Below are 26,424 nucleotides of genomic sequence, written 5' to 3' on the forward strand. Positions count from 1 at the left end.
TAATAAAATAAGCTCATTCTTTATTCAAATCCATGTTTCACTTAAGGCAGAGAAGCTTCAACACAGGTTATTCCCACGGAGTGACATACATCATAAAAAATAAACACATGAGCGATCAGGTAAAGCTACTGAACCTTGAAACGTACATAACCACTTTTTTTTTTTTCAATGCTCCTGAAACAAGGAACGTCACATATACCAGCAGGTCTATGCAGGGCATGCTGCGCTGAACAGCACAGCTTGCCATCCAATACAGCAGAATAAATGACTTAGTCAACATTAAACATCTCGCCTCTAAATGCGAGGCGTGACGTGAAAGGTTGTGAAGGGCACCTAAGCATCAGCCATCCATTTGGCTCTTTTGCTGGCCTTTTAATGCACTCTGTAGCATCTTCTGTGCTGATAGCCCCTTTGTCACCCAATACTTCTTCTCCAGTTTGCTCTTGAAGGCTTGGAGATTGTGCGCTCCCAGTCTCTATATTAGGGTTTCTGCTTTCATTGAAATAGGTGTTGCTGAAGATTACTTCCTCTTCAACAGGAGCAAGTTCAACTTCTTTCACTTCCGATTTCCAGCCTATATCTGCCTTCAAAGACTCATTAATCAGTATATCTGAGTCTGAACTTGTGTGTTCAGAAGCTGCCTTACTAGTATTGCTGCCACCGTCTGTACTGCGGTCATCCTGCTTCAATGCTGCAGTGCCGTCTTTTGTACCAGCAGATTCAACAGTACCTGGCACTGTTACATCATCTGTTGAGCGTGAGGTAGGAGCACCTGCCTGAAGCAACGGTTGGGACTGGTTGCTGACACCTTGTGGAGGAAAAGTGTCACCATCTTCAGCGTATTCACCAATATCGTCAGAGACCTCATTTTCATTGCCATTTTCCTCTTCAAAACTATGGCGGGATTTGTAGTCATTCATTTCATCATCAAACTCGTCTTCATCATATAAAAAGCCCTCGCTGCTTTCTTCTTCCAGTGTACTGACCTGTGCTTCCACTGAACTGTCACTTCCCGAGGACTGTGGCTGCAGTTTGCCTCGTTCTCCATTGAATGAATTGGAATCCCCAGAAGAAACAGTCTCTCCATGTACACCATGGCTCAGATTATTTGCTTCCTCGTCAAGTCCATTTCTGGCATGATTTTCTCCAGCTTTTGGCTCCTGCTCTTCTCCATCTTTAACAGTTGCTTCGTAGCCATTGCTACTTGGCTGCATGTGTTCATCCTCTGCCTTGCTCAATTCAGAATCAGATGGTTCATCACCATTTTCCTTATCTGCATTTAAAAAACCAAAGAGTGTGTGGGCACTACCGTCATCATCATGAGACCCCTCTTCTTGTTCCTCTTCCTCTTCTTCATTTTCAGTTTGTTCCATCGGGCCTTTCTCCGCATTCTTGGAAGGCAGTAGCCCACTGAAATCCAGTATCGGATCACGAGCCGGTAATTTTATGGAAGGTGTAGAGGGTGGTGGGGTCAAGTCCTCCTTTGTTTTCTGCCCTGTACACTGAGAATTTTGGGAATCACCAATTCCACCGCTGTCTTCATTGCCTTCTCTCGGCCGTAAAAGCCTGACAAACTCGTCTCTTTGCTCATCCAAAATCAGTCTACTCAGGTCAAGCTCCTCTGCAAAGTCCTGAAGCGCTCGATCCTCCGCTGCCTTGTCGGCACTGCAACAGTGGACAGCTGCCACATCAATAGGGTGGGCCTCAGTGTTGAACACGTAGGCACCTGTGTCGATGACACACTCTCCCGAGGATGTCTGTACGATGCTGGCAGAACTACCGTTGTTGTGGATGAAGTGATCAGGAGTGAAAAGGAGGTAGAGGTACTTGGTCGTTTCAGCGAGGAAGAACGATTCCATCCGGTCATCAAGAGTGTGATCTCCTACCTTTTTTATCTGAAACAAACCCAAAGTTGGCTCATTTTGGTCTCACTTCTCTCAAATCAGTGTGAAAATTTATGGCCCATCGTAGTCATTTAGTCATGGCCCATTTAGTCAAAGCAGTTACTAGATGTTTGGAACTTGAGCCACGCAGTTAAAACAAATCAGACTTGTGAAACAGGGCATGAGTATGCAGATTACAAAATGTTATCACAAGGTTTTAAGAGGAATGAAAAATGAAATGATACAAATCAGCTTGCTAAACACATACACTTCATAGTAATGAATAACCAATCAGGCGAAGAGGAATAATATGCTCATGCGCCATGAACGCTGACAGACCCACAAACTTAAGACTGGGACAGTCTTTTCTGCAGGGGGGCTGTGCACACTATAAGTGTGCTGTGCATACTATAAAGTGTGCCAGTAGGCAAAAATCACGGTAGAGATTTACCAGGCCAAAAAATGTAAGCCCTTGCTCAATGGCACTAGTACAATGAAGTACAATGAAAGGAACTTACTGTTGCATAACCACACTCAGTCTTGGCACTGTGCATGATTGATTCAAGGATGTCGACACCAATCTCAAGGAAGTGAGGATCTTTGGTGGCTTGATACAGGTACACCAAGCTCTCAACCAGCTCTAAAAAACGGAGGAGACGAATGTTCCAACCACTAAGACATAATTTATAAATGTACGTACTAAGCACCACTTAATGTGGCTCATATGGGACAGAAACGTAGAGACTAACAAAAAGGGGTTCAACGTAAGTTAGGGACAACGCAGCAAGTTATGAAAAGGAAAATGATAGGTGTAATGTCAAGAGACACGAAGAGGGCAGAGTGGGTTAGGGAACAAACGCGGTTTAATCAGATCCTAGTCGAAATCAAGAGGAAGAAATGGGCTTGGGCAGGGCATGTAATGCAAAGCCAAGATAGCCGACAATCGTTAAGGGCAATGGACTGGATTCCAAGAGAAGGCAAGCATAGCATGGGGAGAGAAAAAGTTAGGTGGGCGGGCGAGATCAAGAAGTTTGCGGGGATAGGATGGCTGCAGCTGGTACAGGACAAGGTCAATTGGAGAGATATGGGAGAAGCCTTAGCCCTACAGTGGGCATAGTCAGGCTGATGAAGATTATGAGTGCAGCTCCAAGATATATGGAACAAAAGACAGCTTAGTATTCTGTCATTTTATCAGTTGAACACTTTATACTTGTACTGACAGTTTCTGTGTAAAAAAAAAAATGGCGGCGGTTTAGCTCTGGTTCAACCTGTAGTGACAGATAGCTACAGCTGGCCGAGTGGAACTTGGTCACGTGCCGAACCACGTGATCAGCCACGGCGCCATGCCGCCGGCAGCTGCTCCGCACCACGTGACCAACCACGCGACAGCACGGTGGTGCCACCACGCTGAAGGCTCGAAATGTAGCTATCGCTCGCTACAAAAAGGGGCATTTTGGGTCAGAAAGCAAACCCTTCAGTTTAATGTTCGTGGTTTCCGATATCTACCATTGTTCTTCCTTAGGACCTCTTTGAAAATAGTAAACAAAAATTAATTTACTGTGTCAATGTGCAATTTATGAGTATACAGGCTGCAGTGTCCCCCAGAAAGACTCCAAGAAAACTACTTCTTTTTGCTAAACCGTTGGCTTGTTTTACACTCAACTTTCGTACGGATATGGCATTTGGCAGACACTTCTCTAGTACACTACATTTGGGTAATGTATTTGCATACTACAGTCAAAATTAATAAAATATGCATCATATACAGCAATGCTAAACACAAACAAATCAAAAAGCAGTTTTAACAGCTGTACCAGCCCAAGCCCAAGTCAAAACACACCTGGTCTAAGGGGGTAGCCATCTCGCTTTGGGTGAGCTCTTCCATGTACCACTTCATAAAACTCTGGTGTGAATCCGTACTCTCTCCATACCTGATGGTAGTTATACAGGGACTTGCGTGCATTTTCCAGGTCACCTATTAGACTCTGCATGAACAACGTGCAAGAAATAAATGAATGATGGGTGCATAAAAATAACCCATGAGGAAGAAAAGTTGCACGAACACATTCAGTTGCTAAAGCACTACACCATAGTGGTGCCCCTGTAGCAGTTTTATTGATGAAAGAAAAGAAATCACACTGCTCAAGTGTCAGCATACTAGGTCCAAACGCATAAAAGCTGCAAGTAGTAATTCACCCTTACAGAAAGCAGGAACCAACTCAGCAAATTAGCGACTGAAGTGTGTTTTTCAAAAGTAGGGTCACAAAAATATACACTAACCAGCAGGCCTGGCCAAAATGCTTCAAGGCTCTGGAAAACTGGCATAGTGACTTTACCGGAGGAGTTTTCCACCCAGAAGTACCAGTCATCACGCTTCATATATTTGCTAATTGTTTTCTCGTATTCTGCAACAACAGAAAAATGATGTGCTGATTGGATGCTTGAATGACAAGGCCAACAGCCATGCAATGCAAATAAGAGCAAGCTTGTGAGTGCAATAAAATAGAGAAGAAAAAAAGAACACATTTTTGGACACCGTGAAAATGACAAGCACGGTTACTTTTTGTTCCAGCGAAATTAAGTTTTTGGAGTTGCTTGCTAGCTTGCTTATTAAACCAAACTGACAAGGAACCAATGTAAATTGATAATATTCTATGAACAGGCAGGCACTTGACAAACTAGCATTGGACATGCACAATGACATAATTCTTGTTTTCTTGTTTGCATTATCTTTTCTTCACTGCACAATCAGTAAAAGGTTCAATAGATTCTAAGCTGAAACAAGGCCACTGAGAGGCTAAATCAATGTTCCAGACGAGGAACACACCCACGTCTCTTTTGTTGAACTGAAACTTCACACCCTGTTTCTGACAGAACATGAAGAAAGAGCCACACAGTGAAGACAGCCAAGTAATGTAATGGTGTCTACACAAGTTTTGATAGCACCTGATGCCACAAATTAATAGCTGACTCTGTGTGCAGCCTGAACACAGGGTATCTAATAATAACTACCTGTAATTAAAAGACAGGCTAATACACTGTGTGAGCTATAAACGTTAAATACACACTGCAGGCAGTGACTAATTTCTGGCTGCACCATGCAAGCAACAAGCACATTCAGGTTTTCCACGGTTCCTGTGTTACGAAAGCACTCATGGGCAATATACTCTGCACAGGAGAATAACAAGCTGAATGTGCCTTACGTGGCAGTTTTGATCAGTACACCACCTGCTAGCTGATCTCTATAGTATGGCAACCATGCAACCTTTCATGGTACAATAAGAAATAACTGAATAAGCTGTGAATGTAGCTGCAGCACTAAAATATACTGACGACTGTGTAAATGATCTGAGCCACAGCCGGGCTTTGTAATGAAGCTCATGCTCATGAAGGGCATCTAAGAATAGGATACATGAAACTTCATTTTTCACTGTTAGGAGCTTCTTTAGTGGCCACGATGACAAACGAAGTTCTCTGTCACTGCAAAGGTTGCTTTGGAATTGCATTGCTGCGATCCTGTTTCACAGTTTTCTTGGTGCAAGAGACAAAAAAAGAAGACAAATAAGCAAAATAGAACTCCGTGGCGAAAATATTCTTTTAACAATACATGCCAAGAAAGGAAGTTTTGTTCACCTTTGAACATGTGCATAAGTTCCGGCATCTGTAGCATGATGGCTCCTTTCACCAGGTATTCATAGTAGGAATCTACACCAGCCCCTATGCCAGAGTCTGTAGCAGTCCAGACTCCAAGCTGAACATCAATGTGGTTTCCCACCTGCAACAGCAGCAGACTCAGAACAGTCTTGTTTCCTCTAGCTGATCTAAATCACTCACTACACAAAGGTTATTAAAACCAGTGCCAGCAACATGCAATGTAGAGGAGTCCTATTAGTTTCAAGGTACATATAGCAAAACTACCTTGACAGTGTGAACCTATTTGATACTTATTTAATCCCTCACATCAACTGAATAAAACTGTCCCCACAAAGTTCACTGTTGAGCCAGTTGGTCCAGCCACTAGGAGAATTCAAAGCACACAAGGAGACAAGGAACAACAGGATTAGAAAGCACAAATGCTCCTCAGAAATTGCGGAAAAATAAATCCGAAGTTACAAGTAGCAGTTGTCCTGTCCAGCCCAGTTGTCTCATCTTTTGTACTCCGAATTTTCTCAAAACATGTCTTCTGTCATACGCTTTTTGAGATCATATAAGTTTGCATGTAATCTTTTACTTGACACTACTCTGTGTAAAGAACCCCAGGTGGTCGAAATTTCCGGAGCTCTTCACTACGGCGTCCCTCATAGCCTGAGTCGCTTTGGGACATTAAACCCTATAAACCAAACCAAACCATTTCTTTTCCAGTAAATGTTATACATTTTCTGCATGCTTGGTGTCTTGTCATACAACCTTGGTCTAGAATAGTGAATGAAAATAAAAGGCACCAGGCCTATGGATGTGCGGGTCTTCCAAAGTGCTCGAAGGGCTCGCAGGGCGACTTGCTCGAAGATTGGATTGCCCGTCAGTCGGCTCAGCGCTGCAAACTCGACCACGAAGGTGCCAACGCCAGCAGTACAAGTCACGCTGGTTTCTCCCGGCGGCACTCCATTGACCAAATTGACTGTGCCATATGGCATGCCCGTCTTGGTATCAAACGCTGCACAGAGAACCACCGTCCACCAGTTTGAAGCATGAACCTAGTGCCATTTCTGTTACAGAGTCAGCTGTCAAAGGCCGGTTATATAGTAGAGATTGTGCCATTCACACCAAGTGACATCATCGTCATCACATGACCCGCGGCTGGCAGAACACGACCCCATGGCCCCTCTCCTGAGATCTCACAGTCGGTTGTCACCACGGTGAAATGATGTTACCACTTTGTGAATGACCCACTATTGAACTAAACCTTAAAACACATTTTCCTGCCTCACTATCTTCCACCTCCCTTTACACATACAGTTGACACAGAAACGCATATCGCACTGCAAGAAATGCCCCTTCAACCGGTTCGTCTTAGGATAAGCTAACTAAAAAACTAATTAAAACTTTTTGTCACAAAGACTACTTAAAAGTGAAGAAAAATTTTTGCTTTTAACTAACTGCGATACCATACTGCCACATTGCTGACAATCTGCCGGCGCCACCTGGTGGCCGAACCTGTCTTCCAGCGCGTGGCCGAACGTCTTCTTTCTCTCGAATAGGCGCGGCTGTTCGGCAAGCCTCGCCCGAGAAAACGGTTGCGCTTCCCCTGTCCTCTACATTTGTCGGTGACATTTGGTGGAGGTGCTGGGTATCACCCCATGTACGCTGACCCCGTGCGACAGACGCCGCTTACCAAGCACCGAATTATCGTTGCTGACGACCAAAGACCACTACACCAGAGCCCTTATCACGTGTCTTCAAAAGAACGTGACGCCATCCGCCATCAAGTTACACAAATGCTCCAGGACGACGTCATACAGCCATCCACAAGCCCCTGGGCATTGCCTGTTGTCCTCGTCACGAAGAAAGATGGCACTCTCATGTTCTGCGTGGATTACAGACGCCTCAATAACGTCACGAAAAAGGATGTGTATCCTCTGCAACGCATTGATGACTCCCTAGACCACCTACGCCATGCCACCTACATTTAGTCCCTTGACCTCCGCAGTGGGTACTGGCAAATAGAGGTCGACGAACGCGACCGAGAGAAGACCGCCTTTATTATTCCTGACGGTTTGTACGAGTTTAAGGTGCTCCCTTTTGGCTTGTGCTCGGCCCCTGCCACATTCCAACGAATGATGGACACCGTGCTGTCTGGCCTGAAGTGGCAGCCGTGCCTCGTATATCTCGACAATGTCATGATCTTCTCTGACACGTTCGATGAGCACCTGAAATGTTTGTGTGCTGTTTTCGAGGCCATACGTTCCGCTGGTCTCTCTCTCAAGCCAGAAAAATGTCACTTTGCGTTTCACGAGCTTAAGTTTCTTGGTCACATTGTCAGCGCTCGAGGTGTTAGTCCACACCCCGAAAAGACGGCCGCCGTAGCTGCCTTCCCCAAGCCAACAGACAAACAGAGCCTGTGTCGTTTCTTGGGCCTCTGCGCGTACTATCGCCCGTTTGCTCGCAATTTCTCCAAGCTAGCAGAGCCTCTGACCCGCCTGACGAAAGACGCTGAACCCTTCTTCTGGGGCGAGGACCAGGAAAGAGCCTTCATGGAACTCAAGTCCCGTCTCCAATGTGCGTTTGTGCTTGGCCACTTCGACGAAGAGGCCGACACGGAACTGCACACTGATGCTAGAAACGTTGGTCTGGGTGCGGTCCTTGTTCAGCGGCAGGATGGTCTAGAACGCGTGACTTCTTCCGCCAGTCGCACTTAATCCCGTTCCGAAGTCAATTATTCCACCACGGAAAAGTAATGTCTGGCTGTGCTGTGGGCAGTTACGAAATTTCGGCCATACTTGTATGGCCGCCCGTTTCGGGTCGTGAGCGGCCATCATTCACTGTATTGGCTGGCGAACCTGAAAGATCCCTCGGGACGGCTTGCTCGATGGAGCCTTCGGTTACAAGAATTTGATGTCACCATCGTGCACAAGTCTGGCCAGAAACACAGTGATGCTGACTGTCTCTCCTGCGCTCCTATTCCCTGCCCCACGGACGAGTCCGACGACGATTCCGCTTTTCTCGGTGCTGCCACCACATCCACCCTTGCCCGCCAACAGAGGGACGAATCTGAACTGCTGCCCTTCATCGAGTACCTCGAAGGAACCGCTCCATCACCACCCCGACTCTTCAAGCGCGGACTGTCATCGTTTTGCTTGCATGATGGTGTCCTCTACAAAAAGAACTACGGCCCAACGGACACTGTCTATCTGCTTGTAGTGCCTACAACGCTTCGTGACGAAGTTCTGCGTGCGTGCCACGACGACCTTCCCTCAGGCCACCTCGGGTTTTTCCACACATTAGCGCGCATATGCCACAAGTACTACTGGCCCAGGCTTGCTGCGGTTGTCCACCACTACATGCGAACCTGTCGTGAGTGTCAGCGCCGGAAGACGCCGCCAACTAAACCAGCCGGGATCCTGCAGCCTATCGATCCCCCGTGCCTCCCATTTCAACAGGTCGGGATGGACTTAACTCGGCCCATTTCTGGCGTCTTCCATGGGTAACCGGTATATTGCTGTTGCCACTGACTATCTTATACCTGTGCTACACGGGTACGTTGAAATGACATTCGAGTCAAACGGCATTCGAAACTTTGAATGGCATTCGGATTGGACGGACCCGCACGGTGTTACACGACTATGCATTCGAGAGCTTCAGTATTCTGCCGCCAAGCTACAGGGGCACTGCTGCCGTCAAGTTTTGTTTTAAACAAATATAGCAGCAACAATTAATTTGTATAGTTACACTCCGCTATAAAATTGCTACTTTTAAAAGTATTATGTCATTTCTAATAAATTTTACTATTTATTCATTTTTAAATGCCTCTGTTCTAACTGAGGCCCAAGCCCATAGCCCTGCCATTTTTTGTGTGCGGTCTGTTGGCTACATTAAGCTCTCTCTCCTGCGTGTGTCGCAAAAAACAAAAAGTGCAATAAACTTCACTGAATAAAAAAAAAGCTCACTTAAAATGTACACACAGACGCACCCGCACACAAAATAAAAGACAAAATACAGCAAAAGCAACAGCACAAAGTGAAAAAACTGGTACCGGGCCAAAATGGCTGCCTTTCTTTCCTACAATGGGTTCCAGAGTATGCGGTAAATATTTGCTTGCTAACAAAACTTCTGGAAAAGATCCGTGTAGTGTAAATAAATAAAATTTAGAATTTCATCATTTAACGAACGTATTTGGTCTTCAAAACTTACGCTGCCACCTATGGCGCGAAGACGCTGCGGTAGAGAGTAGTCGAGCTTGCGCCTCGAAGGCATTCTAAAATCACGAATGTCTCCGCGGAGCTCCGTCGACTCGAATGTCATGTGAACCGAATGCCGTTCAAAAACGTCGTGTAGAAGCGCAGGTTTGGCAGTCGAGTCGAATGACATTCGTTTGGAAGGCATTTGAAACGCCCATGTAGCACAGGTATTAGCCGCTACTGTGAGACCAAGGCCCTTCCCCGTGGCACCGCCGCCGCACATTTTTTCATTCACAACATTGTGCTTCATCACGGAGCCCCAACAGTCGTATTAACTGACAGGGGAACCGCGTTTACGTTGGCACTTACGAGTGAGGTACTTCGACTCAGTGGCACCAGCCATCGCAAGACTACAGCTTACCATCCGCAAACAAACGGACTGACTGAGCGGCTTAACAAGACAATTGCCGATATGCTTCCTATGTATGTTGACCATGACCATGCGAACTGGGACCGGATACTGCCTTACATCACGTTCGCGTACAACACTGCACTCCATGAAACGATGCACTTCACTCCGTTCCATTTGGTGCACGGTCGCGAAGCCTTGACCATGCCGGACGCCATGCTTCTTCCGGATCCTACTCCCTCTTCTGTCGTGGACGCTAAACAATTTGTTCGTGACGCCGAAGCCGCTCGACAGCGAATCCGGTGCCAACAACAACGCGACGCTGAGCGCTACAACCTCCGCCGCAGGGAGGTGATTTACACACCCGGTGACCAAGTCTGGGTGTGGAGTCCGATCCGTTTGTGAGGGCGGTGTGAGAAGCTTCTTCGCGGTTACTTTGGTCCATACCAGGTGTTATGCCGCCTCAGCGTGGTGACCTACGAGGTGCTCCCTCAAGGAACTGTCCGGTCGTCTCGACAACCGAAGTCCGAAGTAGTCCACGTGGTGCGAATGAAGCCGTATTACTCTCCTTAGCCCCTTTCCACGAAGACACTCGCGCCGCTACCTAGAAGCCTTACGTATGTTTTTCCCCCCTCGCGTGTGGCATTGAGTCGATGCCTCTTGGAAGGGAGGGGGCAATGCCACATTGCTGACATTCTGCCGGCGCCACCTGGTGGCCGAACCTGTCTTCCAGCGCGTGGCCGAACGTCTCCTTTCTCTCGAATGTGTGCGGCTGTTCGGCAAGCCTCGCCCGAGTAAACGGTTGTGCTTCCTGCGTCATCTATATTTGTCGGTGACAATATGCTCATGTTAACCCCAACTCCAATGCACACCTGCGCCCAGCAGACCTTTGACAAGATGTGAACTTGCACCAAAGACTTCGTCTGGGGCAGAGTTTATTTTGTTCTTATGTTGCTCCACAGGAAGTCCCAGCTAAGATCTTCCAAGAGCTTCATCTTGCATCAAATGACAGCACATTTCATACATGCAGTGACAGTGCCAAGGGAAGGCACGGGATGGTCGGCATCTCCCCAAAAATCTGCCAGGCGCCTTTTTTAGAGCCTGACAAGCTGATTTTGTTTGCTAATAAATGCCTTAGATGCCTTAGTTCATGCATTAAATTTTGTCTCTCTTTATGAGAACTGCTACGAAGGCATCACTACAGTCAAAGATTTTGCCTCTCCCGTCCCCCTCTGTGCCACCCCACTACAAACACCCTGCTGCCATTCCTGCAAGCGTGACACCGAGAAGACAATGGTAGGGAAATGAGGGGCTTGTTAGGACTTGCCATGTCTGCTGCCATGTTTAAGGGTGGTGCTAGTATGAACTCTCAGAGCCAGGCTACAAACAACACGAATATCTTCGAAAAAAGAATTTGAGACAGCCACTACTGCAGTTAAGTCCACAATGCACTATCTGTGACATGCCAATGTATTTTTCTTGTATTATCTGTAAAATAGTCTTCTACTCACAATGATTATGCAACTAATTTTCCACTCTAATCAACATTGTCAAAAAAGAAACTCTACAATCCCCAGTGAAGTCGGTGGTTTCAGTTACTCTGGCTTCACTTTACATTCGATATTACAGCGGCGCCCATGCTTTCAGCAATGGCAGCTCAGGAGGTCAGTGTTCTTCAAACAGAAAAACTCCTCATGGTATGCAGTATAGCAGTACTGGCGAGAGTGCACCTATCTATCTGAGGAGTATGTACCCGTTTAGCAGTTCCTGAAAATAAAACAAAACAGATGAACCAAACGGTAGACACACTACCTGGAAGCAACCGTGTGGCGACATCTTCAGCAAGGCGCAGGAGGGGCCCCGAGCATGGCCAGCCAGGCTCAAGGTCCATCCCAGCTTTTCGGTACAAAAGGTGTGCAGAAAGTAGGCCCCCAACCACTGCCACAAAGAAAGATGTCTGTGAGCATGAGATGTAATTTCAACTGAGGCAAGTAACATGAAGCAATAATGTTCAGTGGTGCGAGATGACCTGGGGACAAGCAAAACAAAAGAATTTAATGTTTGTTGCCCTGAACAGTTATAAAAGGCTCTGGCCTCAAGGCACCAACAAACAAAAAATTTCAGTAACAAATGGAAGAGAAATGAGGTAGAGAGAATATATGTCGAATGAATTCACTGAGTCCAAAATAAGTAACGAAGCAAGAGAACACACCGACATCAGAGACTGTCCGATCACTTTGTGCAGATCTGAATACAAGACAATACAGCCTCCCACTGCAGCTGGCTGCCTTCTGAAAAGGCTGAGTGAAAGCAATAACACTAGCTTTCAGAGGACACGGCTGCAACAGACAGTTCATTTACCCTTCCACAGTTTGTATGCATAACTTTCTTTATTCAGTCGATCTTATAGCAAAGCCAGCAAAGTGCATTGGTTTTTCATTCAATTTCAAATATTCCAGTCAAAAGGGCCGACCCTGGTGACACCTAAGCCAATGATCATGAATGAAAAGAATTAACTTATTGCACTGCAGTAGTGGTTAAGTGGTCTGAGCATCCACCTTGTACGCGGGAGGTCCAAGATTTGATCCCCAGTGCTGCCAGGTACCCACCGGTTATCCGCTGGGTACAAGCTCTCTCCTGTCCTCACTGAGGTGAAATGCTTGGAAAATGGGGGTTGGGCCTGGCCTGTCTAGATGAAAACTCCTTGTGCCATGGCGCTATTTGGCAAAGCTGTTCTTAAGCCATAAAAATTCCTAATCATCGTCAAGAATTGCACTGGGATAGATGCAGGATAAAGTCATTGCATTATCCTGGCCTAGGCCCACACTGGCTTCAAACTATACTTTACTCACACTGCAAGTGAAGACAACATGCCAGATTTTTTCCTCAAATAAGGCAAAATGTATACATACTATCCAACACGAACTCAGGCTGCGTACAGGGTAAGGAGGATATGGCATAAAAAAGAGCTTGTCCAATGGCAATTAAGTCTATTATCCAGATTTACGCTCACTCAAAGACAAATGGACCGTTATGTTGGGAATCTAAGAAACAAACAAATAATTTAACAGCTGTGTTCATGCAAAAGCAAAATTAAACAGCAAAAAATATGTGCGCTGCACTCACCCCTTATGTTTGTCTCAAAAACTGAGACGTTAATGTTGATATTGAAATTGATGTTTTCAGCAATCATCGCTGCTACCTTGCGGAACTCTGTGTAGTTGCCCATTATAGCCAATGTGTCGAGTGCATCGATGAGGGTGAGCGAGAAACTGCCCCAAGTGTCCACACCATCGCAGGACAATGGCCGCAACTCGTCATAAGGGTATGCATGCTTCATGTAGCCATCGTACGCATGCTGGAACATTTCCAGCACTCGATTTCTGCAACAGGATTACAAAAAGTGTGGTCAGCCATGCTATTAATACAAAATTCAGAGCATCGTAGACACATCAGGGAGAAATGCACAGTTCTACTTACAATTAAACCTTTTCACCAGTATGCATTGCAGTAACACAAATAAAAAGAAAATGATAAATTTGTTGCTTGAAATAAAATTCTCGTGCTTGCTGATGACTAGTGATGTATATTTTAAATAGCAGAAACAATCATTTAGCAGCATGATAAAGATTGACACTGTACGTTGTCGACAATGGCTTCCCTATACGACTACCTTGAGTGTCCTCCAGTCACTGTAGTTTGCAGAATGTAAACACTACTTGGGCTTTGTGTTTCACAAAAAGGCTTGCATTTCATGATTTGTGCCATGACGGTTTTAAAACCAATGCAGTCTAAATTCTGAGCCAATCTGAATTACAGGCGAACACCCTGCTGCCCAGCATAAATTTTGACATGGTGCATTCCGCTAGCACGCGCCGCCTCAAAAGAAGAAGAAGAAGCGATCTGGAGCTGTGGTCAAGACGTTCGTCGAAGCCCGCCGCTGTCTCTTGTGATCAGTGATCTCTCACATTCACGCGTGACATCTTGGTGGAGGTTTGCTGGGTAGTGCACCCCATACCCAGCACCTCCACCAAGATGTCACGTGTGAATGCGGGAGATCACTGATCACAAGAGACAGCAGCGGGCTTCGACGAACGTCTTGACCACAGCTCCAGATCGCTTCAAGCTTCACACGACGAACCGACTTCTGGACATTTGGATCAAAGAGAAGTATTACTGGCCCCGCCTTTAGTCGGACGTTGCGCACTACGTCAGAACGTGCCGAGGCTGTCAGCGTCGCAAAGTGCCCTCGACAAAACCAGCTGGATTCTTGAAGCCTATGGACCTCCTTCACCCCGCGACGTCACGAAGATGCGGTGGCGCTGATGTTAGCAGCGACTTTCGCATGGTAGGCAAAACAGGTTCCGCTTGCCCGTGCCTACCGCAGCTGCCGCAGCTACCGGCGGCTGCTTCAAGCCTGTGCACTGCAGAAGCAGCATGTATTGACCAGCTGCGTCACTGCTGGATCAGCGTAGTAGCATAAAAAATATTAAATTAGCCTCGATAGGTTTCTCGCGCATAAATTCCGCATTCGGAAACTGGCTAACGGGCATTGGGCCACGGTAGTAAAGCGCGAAGTCTGGGAGTCGATAGGCACTGCCACTCAATGCACTTAATAGCATGCAAGTTACTGCGTTCATTCACCTGAACTTCAGGATAGTAGACTGATAATTGCTCAAGAAAAAAAAAAAGACATATGCAGCTGCACACGTACTTATCACCTTGAGCCGGAGTGCACGGGGCGCCGACAGGTTAACTCGGCCCCAAGGAATGCGTTTTTTTGTTAATAGCACACCATGTTTTAATGGCGCGTTTTATGACATTTAATATTTACTTGAAACTGTTTCTTGATATGACGACGTAATTATTTCATTCGAGTAGAAAGAAGTCTGGTAAGTTGTGTCAATCTTGCGCGGTCGCGTTGGTGTGTTTAGAATAGCGTACCTTAAGTGTGCTAAACGCCATATGCTTTTTCATTGCATTATGCATGTGTCATGTTTCATGAGGTAATACATGATCGCGAGGCTTGTTTTAAAAGAAGCGGCCGCAGGCGTGCTACTAACAGACACGTGGCGAGATTGAGAGGGGACGCGGCAATGAAAAGTGTTTTCGTTAATCATGTATGCGATATGTAACTAAACTTGGTGCAAATATAAAATTCCTACGCTAGTTTCAGTAATTCCTTTTATTTATAGCTATACCTGGTGCAGTTCTTGGTAATTATAATTAACACCGTCGTCAAGTCCCCCAAGGTCTCAAATAATTGAGTAGATAGTGCGCAGTTTTTATGCCAGCATGTACATAAAGCCCTGTTCTGTACGATGACGCGATTAGTTCTTTTTCTATATGATCAGTACTTATGCATGCATAGTTACATGAAAACGTTTCTTACAAGAAATAACTAACACAGTACTGCACGTGTAGGGAAAAAAATCGAGAGGTTTATTACGCTCCTCAACGTCTCAGGAATAGTTTGCGACAAATGGAATCATTTGGTTTTCATGCGAATTACGAAGGTGAGTGATCCAGTCACAGAAAATGTGAGAGGTCACAAAACGAACCTTAAAGTTTATGGCATCTTCGCTTTCGCTTTGGTCAAAGAAATGCGGCACTTAAATCAAAGAAATTACCTCACAATTTTTGACGACCACACTTCTAAAAAGCGTAATTTATAAATTTGTACTCAATATTTTGCTATAATTTTTCGTCACGAAACTAGACTTCAGGGCTAGGAAAGAGAATAATTCTAGAAACCAAAAATTTTCATCAAATCGACCAGCTTAACAAGAGGACAAGTCGGCCTGGCTGGTGCGTGGTCATGCGGCTAATAACAGCGCTAAGCGAGACAGGAGATCGGGGACACGACGCTGTCCCCACTTTTCGCGCAGCGCGACACGTACGTATGTCAGCAGACAGTGAGCGCATGTCTGCTCCGACGAAACAACGCCAGCACTTCCCCTCACTACTGTCCCGAAGTAAAATCATTCCGGCTAGTGCAGTGTCAAAACTTGTTTTATTCAATGCCTAGCGCATAAATAAACGGCAGGAACGCTTTCTACACGTTTACTACTAACCATATATACAATACAGTGGCAAACTATTTCTCTTTATAGGCCGCACGTGGCCAACGCGAGCTCGTGTACTTCAACGAATTACTAAGTTGGAAGCATCGACCATTGCTATGATTCGCAGAAACTGGAAACGCGCCTACAAGCCTTGAAAACCCGCGCTCAACACCTATCCGCGACGCCACTCCCCAACCTTTTGCCTACCACGAGCTCGCTAGCGACTGCAGCGCCACCTCGTTTGTTTACAAACATGCAGGAGGTCTATAGCACCACCATCGCGGCCTTTCCAGCAGATCGGGATGGACATGCTGAGCCCATTCCCTCTTTCTATTTCTAGAAACAAGTGGATCATCGTTGCAACTGACTATTTGACACGATACACGGAAACATCAGCCCTGCCAAGCGCCACAGCACTTGACGTGGCAAAATTTTTTATCCATCAGATCGTTTTGCGTCACGGTGCACCGCAGATCCTAATCACCGACAGGGGTACAGCATTCATGGCTGACCTCCTGCAGCAGATTTTACGCCACAGTCATACAGACCACCGAAAGACATCCTACCACCCTCAGACGAATGGTTTAATGGAACGATTAAACAAAAAGCTAGGTGACATGCTCTCAATGTATGTCGACGTTCAGCACTGAACTTGGGACGAAGTGCTCCCATACGTCACCTTCGCATACAGTACGGCCGTACAGAAAACGACAAACATGCCACCGTTCCGCCTCGTTTACAGCCGCGATGTGACCCCGATGCTGGACGCCATGTTACCACATGTGGACGACATCGACCCGAATGCGGATCTTCACAGCTTCCTGCACCTCGCTGAAGAGGCTCGTCAGCTGGCCAGAATGCGGATTCTCAACCAACAATGCCGAGATGCTCAACACTATAACCTCCAACGCCGTGATGCTCAGTACACATCAGGAGACCGTGTGTGGGTCTGGTTTCCCATTCGGCGACGCGGACTTAGCGAAAAGCTCCTCTGCCGGTATTTTGGACCTTACAAAGTGATCAGGCCAATTGGAGACCTCAACTATGAGATCATTCCCCGGCGGCTTTCAGAAGTCTCTGTGATCCCTGCGCCCTGAGGTGGTACACGTTGTCCGTCTCAAGCCTTACTACGAGTGATAGCGGTAGAGCTGGACTTTCGTGCGCACAGCATGCACTTTCTTTTTTTCAGTGAACTTTTTTTTTTTAAACCCACAGGTTATGCATCGGGACGATGCTCTTTCTTTCCGGGGGGCCAGTGACACAGTGCATTCCGCTAACACGCGCCGCCTCAAAAGAAGAAGTGATCTGGAGCTGTGGCCAAGACGTTCGTCGCGTCACGTGTGAATGCGAGAAACTGCCCCAAGTGTCCACACCATCGCAGGACAGTGGCCGCAACTGGTCATAAGGGATGAGGCCCGTGCCTGAGCTGGCAGCTGTTGCACGTTGTTGGAAGACGAGGGATTGGCTAAGTATTGGGCGGCTGGTCCCATTTTCCTTTTCCCCCTGTGCCTTTGCACCTTTTTTCTTGTGTGGATAACGCACGCGGTGAGATTCTAAATGACAGGTAATGTCTACGCAGTCTCCCGGCCAGGGGAGGTCCCCTTGGTTGGCTTCCCTACCACCTCATGAGATGCCTCTGGAAGCTTTTCAACGATCCGGCGTCCGCAGCATTCCTGTGGCGCTGGTGCCAAAGGATGGTGGTTCTATCAAACTTAACAATTCAGGGCCTGTTCGAGCTGCTCTCCAGGCGGCCACTTCCCTTTATGAGGCAATCACTGAGGTAAGGCAGTTTGGACGTGGCGGGAATCTGTGCCGTTCACCAGACCTGTCATGCGTAAAGGATCTTCTAAACTGCTCATCTTTTGGGTCACTTTCGGTAAACAGTTTCATTCTATCTCATCTGGCCTGTACAAAATGTTTGGTTCGCGGTGTGGACTCTTGCTTGTCTCCAGTTGAGACGCTCGACCTTCTCTCTGCAGCGGGTGTTGTTGCTGTGTATCGCTGTAGCCGGGAGGTGAACAATGAGCAGGTGCCAACGGAAACGGTTATTGCCACTTTTGCAGGTACTGCCTGCCCCTCAGAAATAAAAGCATGGCCCCTAATCTTCCGGGTAGATCCCCTTCCGTCTAAGCCACTGCAGTGCAGCAATTGCTGGTGATATGGCCATAGTGCTCGTGGCTGCAAGTCCACCTTGCGCTGTTGCAAATGCGGCAATGACCCCATCCAGCAAATTTATGCTCTGATCAAAACGAGAAGTGTTGCCTTTGTGGTGGATCTCATGCTGCAAATTCCATGGATTGTCCTGCTCGGCATCATGAACTGCAAATTCTAGACATCACCGACCGCAAACGCTGTTCGCGGCGCGAGGCAATATCATAAATTAGAGAGCTCACGGCTATCCAGGTGTGTCAGCCCGTTCAGGAGTGATGCTAGATTCGTCTATCTCTCAGGCAATAGTGACTGCTGTAGAAGCCTCTATGGCTAAGATGGTGGACAGGATAGTGTCCACTGTCACAGAGTGCATATCTAATGCTCTGGCAACGCACATTACCCAGACCATGCAAATTGTAATGACTTCTGCCATGGTCAGCCATGCCTTCGTTAATGACCCAACACTCCTTGCCTGAGCAGTCTCAGACCCAAGAACAAGTAACTGCTGTTTCTCCACTTCCTCGGTCCACTAATTCAGATAATGCTCAAATTATTCATGATGAAGAGATGGTGGATTCGGATACGCGAATCCTCAAATGCAGCGGACCCCCCATGTCTAACCCTTCTTCTTCACATCCTCAGCCGAAATCAAAGAAGCAATAGATTGGCTCTAAGCCGAAGGAAACTATTTTAGGGCAGGCAGATGCTGCTGCCCGGATTTCTCAATTATAGGGGTGCTAAGAGTTCTCGAGTGGAACTGTCGGTCACTTCTTTCAGCTTCAACAGACTTGCTGTACCTTATATCTCAACATAATCCAGACATAATTATTTTACAAGAAACTTGGCTTACATCTGAAAAACACTTCCATTTGCAAAATTATTCATTTCGACAAGATCGACAGTCAAGAGGAGGAGGCTTACTTATACTAGTTTCTTCTAAATTTTGTCACAGGGCTATGATTACTTTTCAGTCCTCTACCATAGACTGTGAGTTATTGGCTTTAGACTTTGAAATTCCACGGTGCTATCCATTCCATTAATAAATGTTTATTTTACTTGCAGTGTGCACGATACCAGGCTGCTAGATCTCCTGCCCCTAAATTGTCAGAAGTCAATTCTCTTGGTCAGTGACTTTAATTCTCATCATGTGTTGTGGGGCTTTAGGACATATTTCTCTGGTAAGCGCCTTTGGGATTGGGTTACTGATAACAACGTTTCGTGTATGAATTCAGGTTCGGCCACATTTCTCCGCGCACAAATTCAATCTGTGTTAGATTTAACTTTCACCAGCCCTAGCGTTCCTGTACTCAATTGGTCGACTGTGGATTGTGGAACATCTAGCGATCACATACCTATCGTTTATGATGTTAATTGCTGCTTAACTCCGGCGTGCTCTCAGCTGAGGTCATATATAAACTATGACCAGTTTCAGTCCTCTTTGCGCTCAACTCTTGCTTCAGCGGTTAATTTTGCTGAAGAACATACAGCAAAAGGCATATGCTTGGCTATTGAGGAATGCCGAAAGAAGTCCGAATTTTTGGTACATACATCAAGAGGGAGCACTCGGCTAGACGGTGGAATGCAGATTGCTCGCGGGATTACAGACGCAGAGAGGCTGCATGGTAGAAGCTCCTACACAATCAGTGCCCAAAAAATTGGCATGATCATAAGTTCATAGCGGCTACTTTTAAACGCACAGTCTCACAAGCGAAAGAAAATTATGAATCTGAGCATTTTGATTTCCTATCAAAATCAGGAAATCGTCGCGCACTTTTTGGTTTTCGGTTTCTTAAGATTGCGGAAAAAGATTCCGGTATCAGAAAATTCACCCTCATGTGTTTTGACCCTGCAAGAAGCAATAGAAACAGTTGAGACAATTGCCAAAGGATTAGAGCAGCGTTTCGCCTCTGTACTTCCTTTGCGCTTCGCATTTGTGGCGTCAGTGGACCAGTTTCAACATGTCCCCCTATTACCCTTCCTGAGCTTTCCCCGATAGTGTTGAGGTTACCAACTGCTGCTCCTGGCCCTGATAGGGTAACATCAAAAATGTTAAGGATCCTCTTTGAGGAGTCCCCTACATCCTTATTGCAGTTGGTTAATTTTTCAATCAAACATGCATAGATTCCTCCTGAGTGGAAAATCGCAAAAGTGATCCCTTTACCTAAAAACAATGGTGGTGGCTATTCTCTGGATAATATTAGACCCATTTCATTGACATCAAACGTGGTTAAGTTAATTGAAAGGGTCATACTCCTACGTGTTTCGGAGTTTGTGGACCATAATAATATCCTTAGTCCCTGTCAAATTGGTTTCCGTCAAAAATGTTCCATATGGAATGCTCACATCGATCTTGAGAGTCACATTCGTCTTGCGCGGCACCAAAAAATGCATGCTGCGTTGGCGACATTAGATGTATCCATAACTTATGACAGCGTAGAACAGTACATATTGTTGCAAAGATTATATACTCTGCAGTTCCCGAATTACTTACTTGCGTGCATATCCGCGTTCCTTGAAAACAGAGTTTTTTTGTATACTAAATGGTGTGAATTCTGGGAGATATATCCAGAGGTGTTCCACAAGGGGCAGTCTTGTCGCCTGTGCTTTTTAATATTCTAATGAGCTCCATTTCCAGCCATCAAAACATTCGCACGTTTGTCTATGCGGACGACATTGCATTTTTCACTGCTGCAGCTGACATTCAATCTCTCTATGTGCGCCTGCAATCGTTCCTGAATTTGCTTGAAAGTTGGTTGAGTGACTTACGTCTGACCTTAAATGTAAATAAGTGCACTGTACTTGTTTTTCAAATGAAAAATCCTGTTCATCTGTCTCTCAGTTACCAGCGACAAAATATTCCTGAAGTTAAGTCATTAAAATATCTTGGTGTCATTTATGATGACAGCCTCACATGGCGCTCCCACATTGACCATGTCGCAGCGAAAGGGGCTCGTTCTGTGGGCATGTTGCGTAGATTAAGTAATCCCCGGTCAGGAATGCGGAGAGATGCCTTTTTGCTGGTATATGTTTTGTATGTCCGACCAATTTTAGAATTTGGATCTGTGCTGTTTTCTGGTACGGCTGCTTATAAAATTCACCCGCTCGTTATTTTGGAGCGGGAGGCGCTTCGGTTGTGCCTTGGCCTCCCCAAATGGGTGGCCAATAACGTGCTTTATCTTGAAGCCCGTATTCCTCCTTTATCATCTAGATTACAATTCCTAACTGTTCAGATGTACCTAAGGATATATGAATCAGATTTACACCACTCCTTGTCCGTTTTTTTATTGCCAGCCGACTTCCTTTTTTTGGAGTCCACTGGCCCAGATTTCATACCCCGCAGGTAGTTATGGTACAAAATTTGTTTGAACCTTTAAATATTCTTTTGTCTAACATCCTTCCGACAAAAAACAGTGGGCACTCTGTAGAAATTGTCTGTGACGACATTTTCCCGAAAAACGCTAAGCATTTACCACCCCTTTTTTTCTTAGTGAAAAACAGCGCACAAGCAAACACAGACAGAAAGAAGGGGACAAGCGCTGAACTAGCAACTGAGGTTTTATTGAGAAGCATGGCGACATAAATACAGCACAGCATACAGCATTCAAAAAGCATATAAACAGCACATAAAAGGCGGATAAGAAGCCAGCATCCAAACTCATCGCTTAACGTCGCATATCCAAGAATTCCATCTCTTTTGTTGAAAAAAGGATAGACGGGGTGCTGACACATGAGTCCTCCGCTTTTGCTATCGCCCTAGCCTCGATAATTTCCCTTGTTATCGTGCACTTGTTTCGTGCCAGGATTTTGCAGCCGTGAAGGTCGGGTATGCAGGCAGGTTTATGATTGCAACGGTGACAGTGCTTAGCCAGAAAACCTGATGAAGCAATGGATCTCACATTGTTGTTATGCTCCAGTAATCTTTCGTTAAGACACCGACCGGTCTGGCCGATGTATCTGCTTCCATACGGTAACTTAATTTCATAAACAACACCCTGATCACATGCAACAAAAGGATTCTGGTGGTTGATTTTGCATCCAGGACGAGGCTTTTTCATTGCATTTGTCGCTTTACACAGTTTTATTAGTTTTTCTGGGGCAGAAAACACAACCTTAACATCGGCCTTCTTGGCTATTTTCTTAAGGTTGTGCGAGATCTTATGCATATAAGGGATGACCACAACTTTTTGTTTATCATCTCTTTGTCCCTTTTGTTGATTGCATCCCATCTGCCCTTACGCTTTTTTCTCTTTTAGAACACCTTCCGCCACTGACACTAGCAATTCACTGGGGTAGCCAGCCGCACCTAGATGGGCAGTTTGTTTCATTAGGCTTTCCTCAACTGTGTGAAAACACGACCTGTTTAATGCATTACGAAAGCAAAGCTTAGCAATACCCCTTTTCACCAATTTCGAGTGTGCCGAATCGTACGGAAGTATCGGCTTTTTTCCCCTAGGATCATAAATCCAACAGGCATGGTTGTTCGTAAACCGGAGGCTTAAGTCCAAGAAACGGATGCTTTCATCCAGAGGCAGTTCCTTGGTCAATGTTAGGGGGTTTAAACACTCCTCGAATATTTTTAGAATGCTCCCGATAGTTTCGTCAAGAGGTCGGTCTGTCCTTTCTATTATAATCAGAAAGTCGTCAACATATCGTGCCACGTTTAAAACTTGGCAGCCGTCCAGACGTGTTAACAACACATTGTCACACTCAGCCAGAAATAAATCGCTCAACAAGGGCGCTATGCATGAGCCTATACACACACCTTGCTTTTGTAGATACGTGTTTTTTCCCCAGTCTACATATGTAGATGTCAGATAAAGATGCAATAGTTCCAAAAAGCCCCCTACATCTATACCCGACACATTCTGGAATGCAACAGCTCCTGCCTTATCAATACACGTTTCTACACACGACATTAATCTATCATGCGGGAGTGAATAAAACAAATCCTTGATGTCAATAGAAAAGGCCGTCACTGATTTTCCTTCTACAGAATTGAGATAGTTAGCAACTTCATTGGAATTTCTGATTAGGAACGGGTCATCAAAGGTAAGCTTTCTCAGCTGGTCCTGCAAGAAAATTCCAATGCTCTTTTGCCACGTCCCACGTTCCGACACTATGACCCTGAAAGGGCACTCTGGCTTGTGCGTTTTGGCGGCGAAAAACATTTGTAATGACAAATTCTCACTCTTGTCTATGTGTGTTACAAGTCCTGTTAGATTGAGCATAACAACAATGTAAGATCCATTGCTTCATCAGGTTTTCTGGCTAAGCACTGTCACCGTTGCAATCATAAACCTGCCTGCATATCCGACCTTCACGGCTGCAAAATCCTGGCACGAAACAAGTGCACGATAACAAGGGAAATTATCGAGGCTAGGGCGATAGCAAAAGCGGAGGACTCATGTGTCAGCACCCCGTCTATCCTTCTTTCAACAAAAGAGATGGAATTCTTGGATATGCGACGTTAAGCGATGAGTTTGGATGCTGGCTTCTTATCCGCCTTTTATGTGCTGTTTATATGCTTTTTGAATGCTGTATGCTGTGCTGTATATATTTCGCCATGCTTCTCAATAAAACCTCAGTTGCTAGTTCAGCGCTTGTCCCCTTCTTTCTGTCTGTGTTTGCTTGTGCGCTGTTTTTCACTAAGATGCAAAACCAACTAGTCCATTCAGCTGCTTTATTTACCACCCCGCATTTTAAATGGATTATTAGAAGACCATCTACAAAGCCTACCTATTAGCTTAACGATAGCTACTGACGCATCCCAATGTGATGAAAAGGCAGGGGCGGGAATATATTGCCCGCTTCTAGATTGGTCTTTTTCTGTGCGGCTTCCCCGACTACACCCAAATTTTCTAAGCGGAGTTTCTGGCGGTGGTGCTTGCTCTTCGCAAACTAGAGTCAGCTTTCTCTTCAGTGGCTGTCATTACAGGCTCTCTTTCTTTGTGTTCGTACCTTGCTTCGGCTGTAGATTCGCCAATTCTAAACACCTTCCATTCCTTACTCCCTCCGCATTTGAGCCTTGTTCACATGATATGGGTGCCAGGTCATAGCGGTGCGACAGCCAATGAAGTAGCGGACTGCCTGGCAAAGGCGTCTCTCAATGGCCCCGTGCTATCACTCCGGCTACAGCATACATTACAGCAGCGAGGTTCCGGCGACAAAATTTCTTAAGAATGACAACTGGATCTCTTTTAAGATCCGATGATTACCTGCACCTGAGGTATTCATGGAGCAGGCAATCATGCCATTCACGGCAGGTTGAGGTATCTCTATCAAGGCTCCGCTGCCGGATCCCACCCTTAAATTTTTATTTGCACAGGTCTGGATTGGCACTTAATCCCGTTTGCGTATTTATTGGTGAGCACGAAACCATAGACCATTTTTTGTTGTTTTGTCGCCGGTACACCATGATGCAAAGACGGTTTTTAGAGAAACCTCTACAACAGCTTGGCCTTTGTTTGAACAGCCCAGACTTATTGCCGTTTGGAGCCACCATACTTGGGTACAGCCACAAGTCTGTTTTTACTGCCGTGCAAAAATTTTTAATGGAATCAAGACGGCTACCTTGTTAATTTTTTCAATATTATTTTTATTCTTACAATTATCATTATCATTTAACTACTCGGCTATAAACATCAGTCTCGATCTCCTGCGTGTGTTATGCATTTCCCGTTTCATTTCGTTGTTCCTTTTTGTTTACTTCTTCCCTCCTCACCATTCATTTTAATTTCGTCCAGGAATTATTTACCTCAAAAACTCTCTGTGCCCGCCAATTCTTGGCCAATCCCCCTATGTGGGCATGTGCCATTGTATGTGGACAACAACAACAACGTTCGTCGAAGCACGCCGCTGTCTCTTGAGGTCAGTGATCTCCCGCATTCACGCGTGACAGTATTTCTTTTAACTCCTTTTATGTCAGCTGCAGTGTAATGTATATCATGCAGGGAGAAAAGAATTGACGTGAGCCCATATGTTTCAAAACGTCCTTCTAAAATTGCATCAATGCTGTAACTGCAAATATGGCTTTGTTACACCTATTGCTTGAAATCTGCACATGTATCAGCAGCACTCTATGTCCATGAGCAGCGTTTAAACAAATTTATCAAGCCTTCTGACAAAGGCAATTAAAGTTCGCCCTCAAATGGATGGTTAGTTAATTAGATTGATTTTAATGGCGCAAAACAGCTGAGGCTATGATGCGCCAAACACATGGTTAGAGTTTTTATTAAAGGTGACGCTTTTTATACCTAGAGTTTGTTTAAAACATTGGCGCCCTCAAATGGGAAGACAAGCGAGCAGTTGGTTGAGCTAAAAATGACACCGCATTAGTTAACTTGTAACGAAGGCATGATTGCAACTGAATATTCACAGAAGCAGATGGGCAGACTGGCAACTTAGCGAATGCAAGCTACTTGCATCACAAACATTAGGAACAACAAAATGAGACTTTTAAAACTGTTGCTTCTAGCTCGATATGCACGGTACCCCTGCTGCAAGAACAGTGACAGGCCACGAACAAGTACTGCACATATAAACATTAAGTACGCTCCGTTAATGTCAACACATACACTATGCTACGTAAACATTGGGAGAGACGATTGCGATAGTGAAAGAATCAAAAGATTACCTGTACACTCTCAACTTGTGGTCGCTGAATTTTTCGCATGAGACGAGTGGAATGATAAGACATGACAGCAATATTAGGTGTACTACAGAACCCATGACACGAACGCTGACGCCTTAGCACCGGCAATGCTTTCCTGGGGCACATGTGTGATCCCGAAACTCGCCGCGATCCGCTTGGTCCTCTTTGGTTGCCTACCAGCTTCTAGCAGTGTTTCACTGTTCTAGCTGGCACCATCCGACTTTGACTAGAAATGTATTTAGTTCGACGGCCGATAATTGATGGTAAGGCTGCTATCTTTCCATCAGCGTATCATTTTAAGTAGCACCCTCAGCCTTCGCGGTGCTTCGCGCATACTACAGCGGCTGGCCGACTGGCCATGGACTGACGGTGCTGAGTCGAGTGCTGACGGCGGCTACATTTTTGTTTTTGTTATATTCATCACGTGATG

The 26,424-nt window shown here is 45.7% G+C and overlaps 1 protein-coding gene across 1 annotated transcript; it reads right to left on the minus strand.

Annotated features, from left to right (window-relative positions):
• Nucleotides 1-26,415, minus strand: LOC144128685 (uncharacterized). Its single transcript, XM_077662286.1, has 9 exons — nucleotides 25,977-26,415; nucleotides 13,254-13,510; nucleotides 11,940-12,065; nucleotides 6,326-6,537; nucleotides 5,517-5,658; nucleotides 4,164-4,288; nucleotides 3,724-3,868; nucleotides 2,402-2,523; nucleotides 1-1,895 (listed from the first exon to the last, which is right to left on the minus strand). Exons 1-9 carry the CDS (start codon nucleotides 26,069-26,071, stop codon nucleotides 270-272), a joined length of 2,850 nt encoding a protein of 949 aa, XP_077518412.1. The 5' UTR covers nucleotides 26,072-26,415; the 3' UTR covers nucleotides 1-269.
• Nucleotides 26,416-26,424: the final 9 nt, after the last annotated feature.

The sequence above is a fragment of the Amblyomma americanum genome, chromosome 4 (genome assembly GCF_052857255.1).
Source record: "Amblyomma americanum isolate KBUSLIRL-KWMA chromosome 4, ASM5285725v1, whole genome shotgun sequence".
In the NCBI taxonomy this organism is placed as follows: Eukaryota; Metazoa; Arthropoda; class Arachnida; order Ixodida; family Ixodidae; genus Amblyomma; species Amblyomma americanum.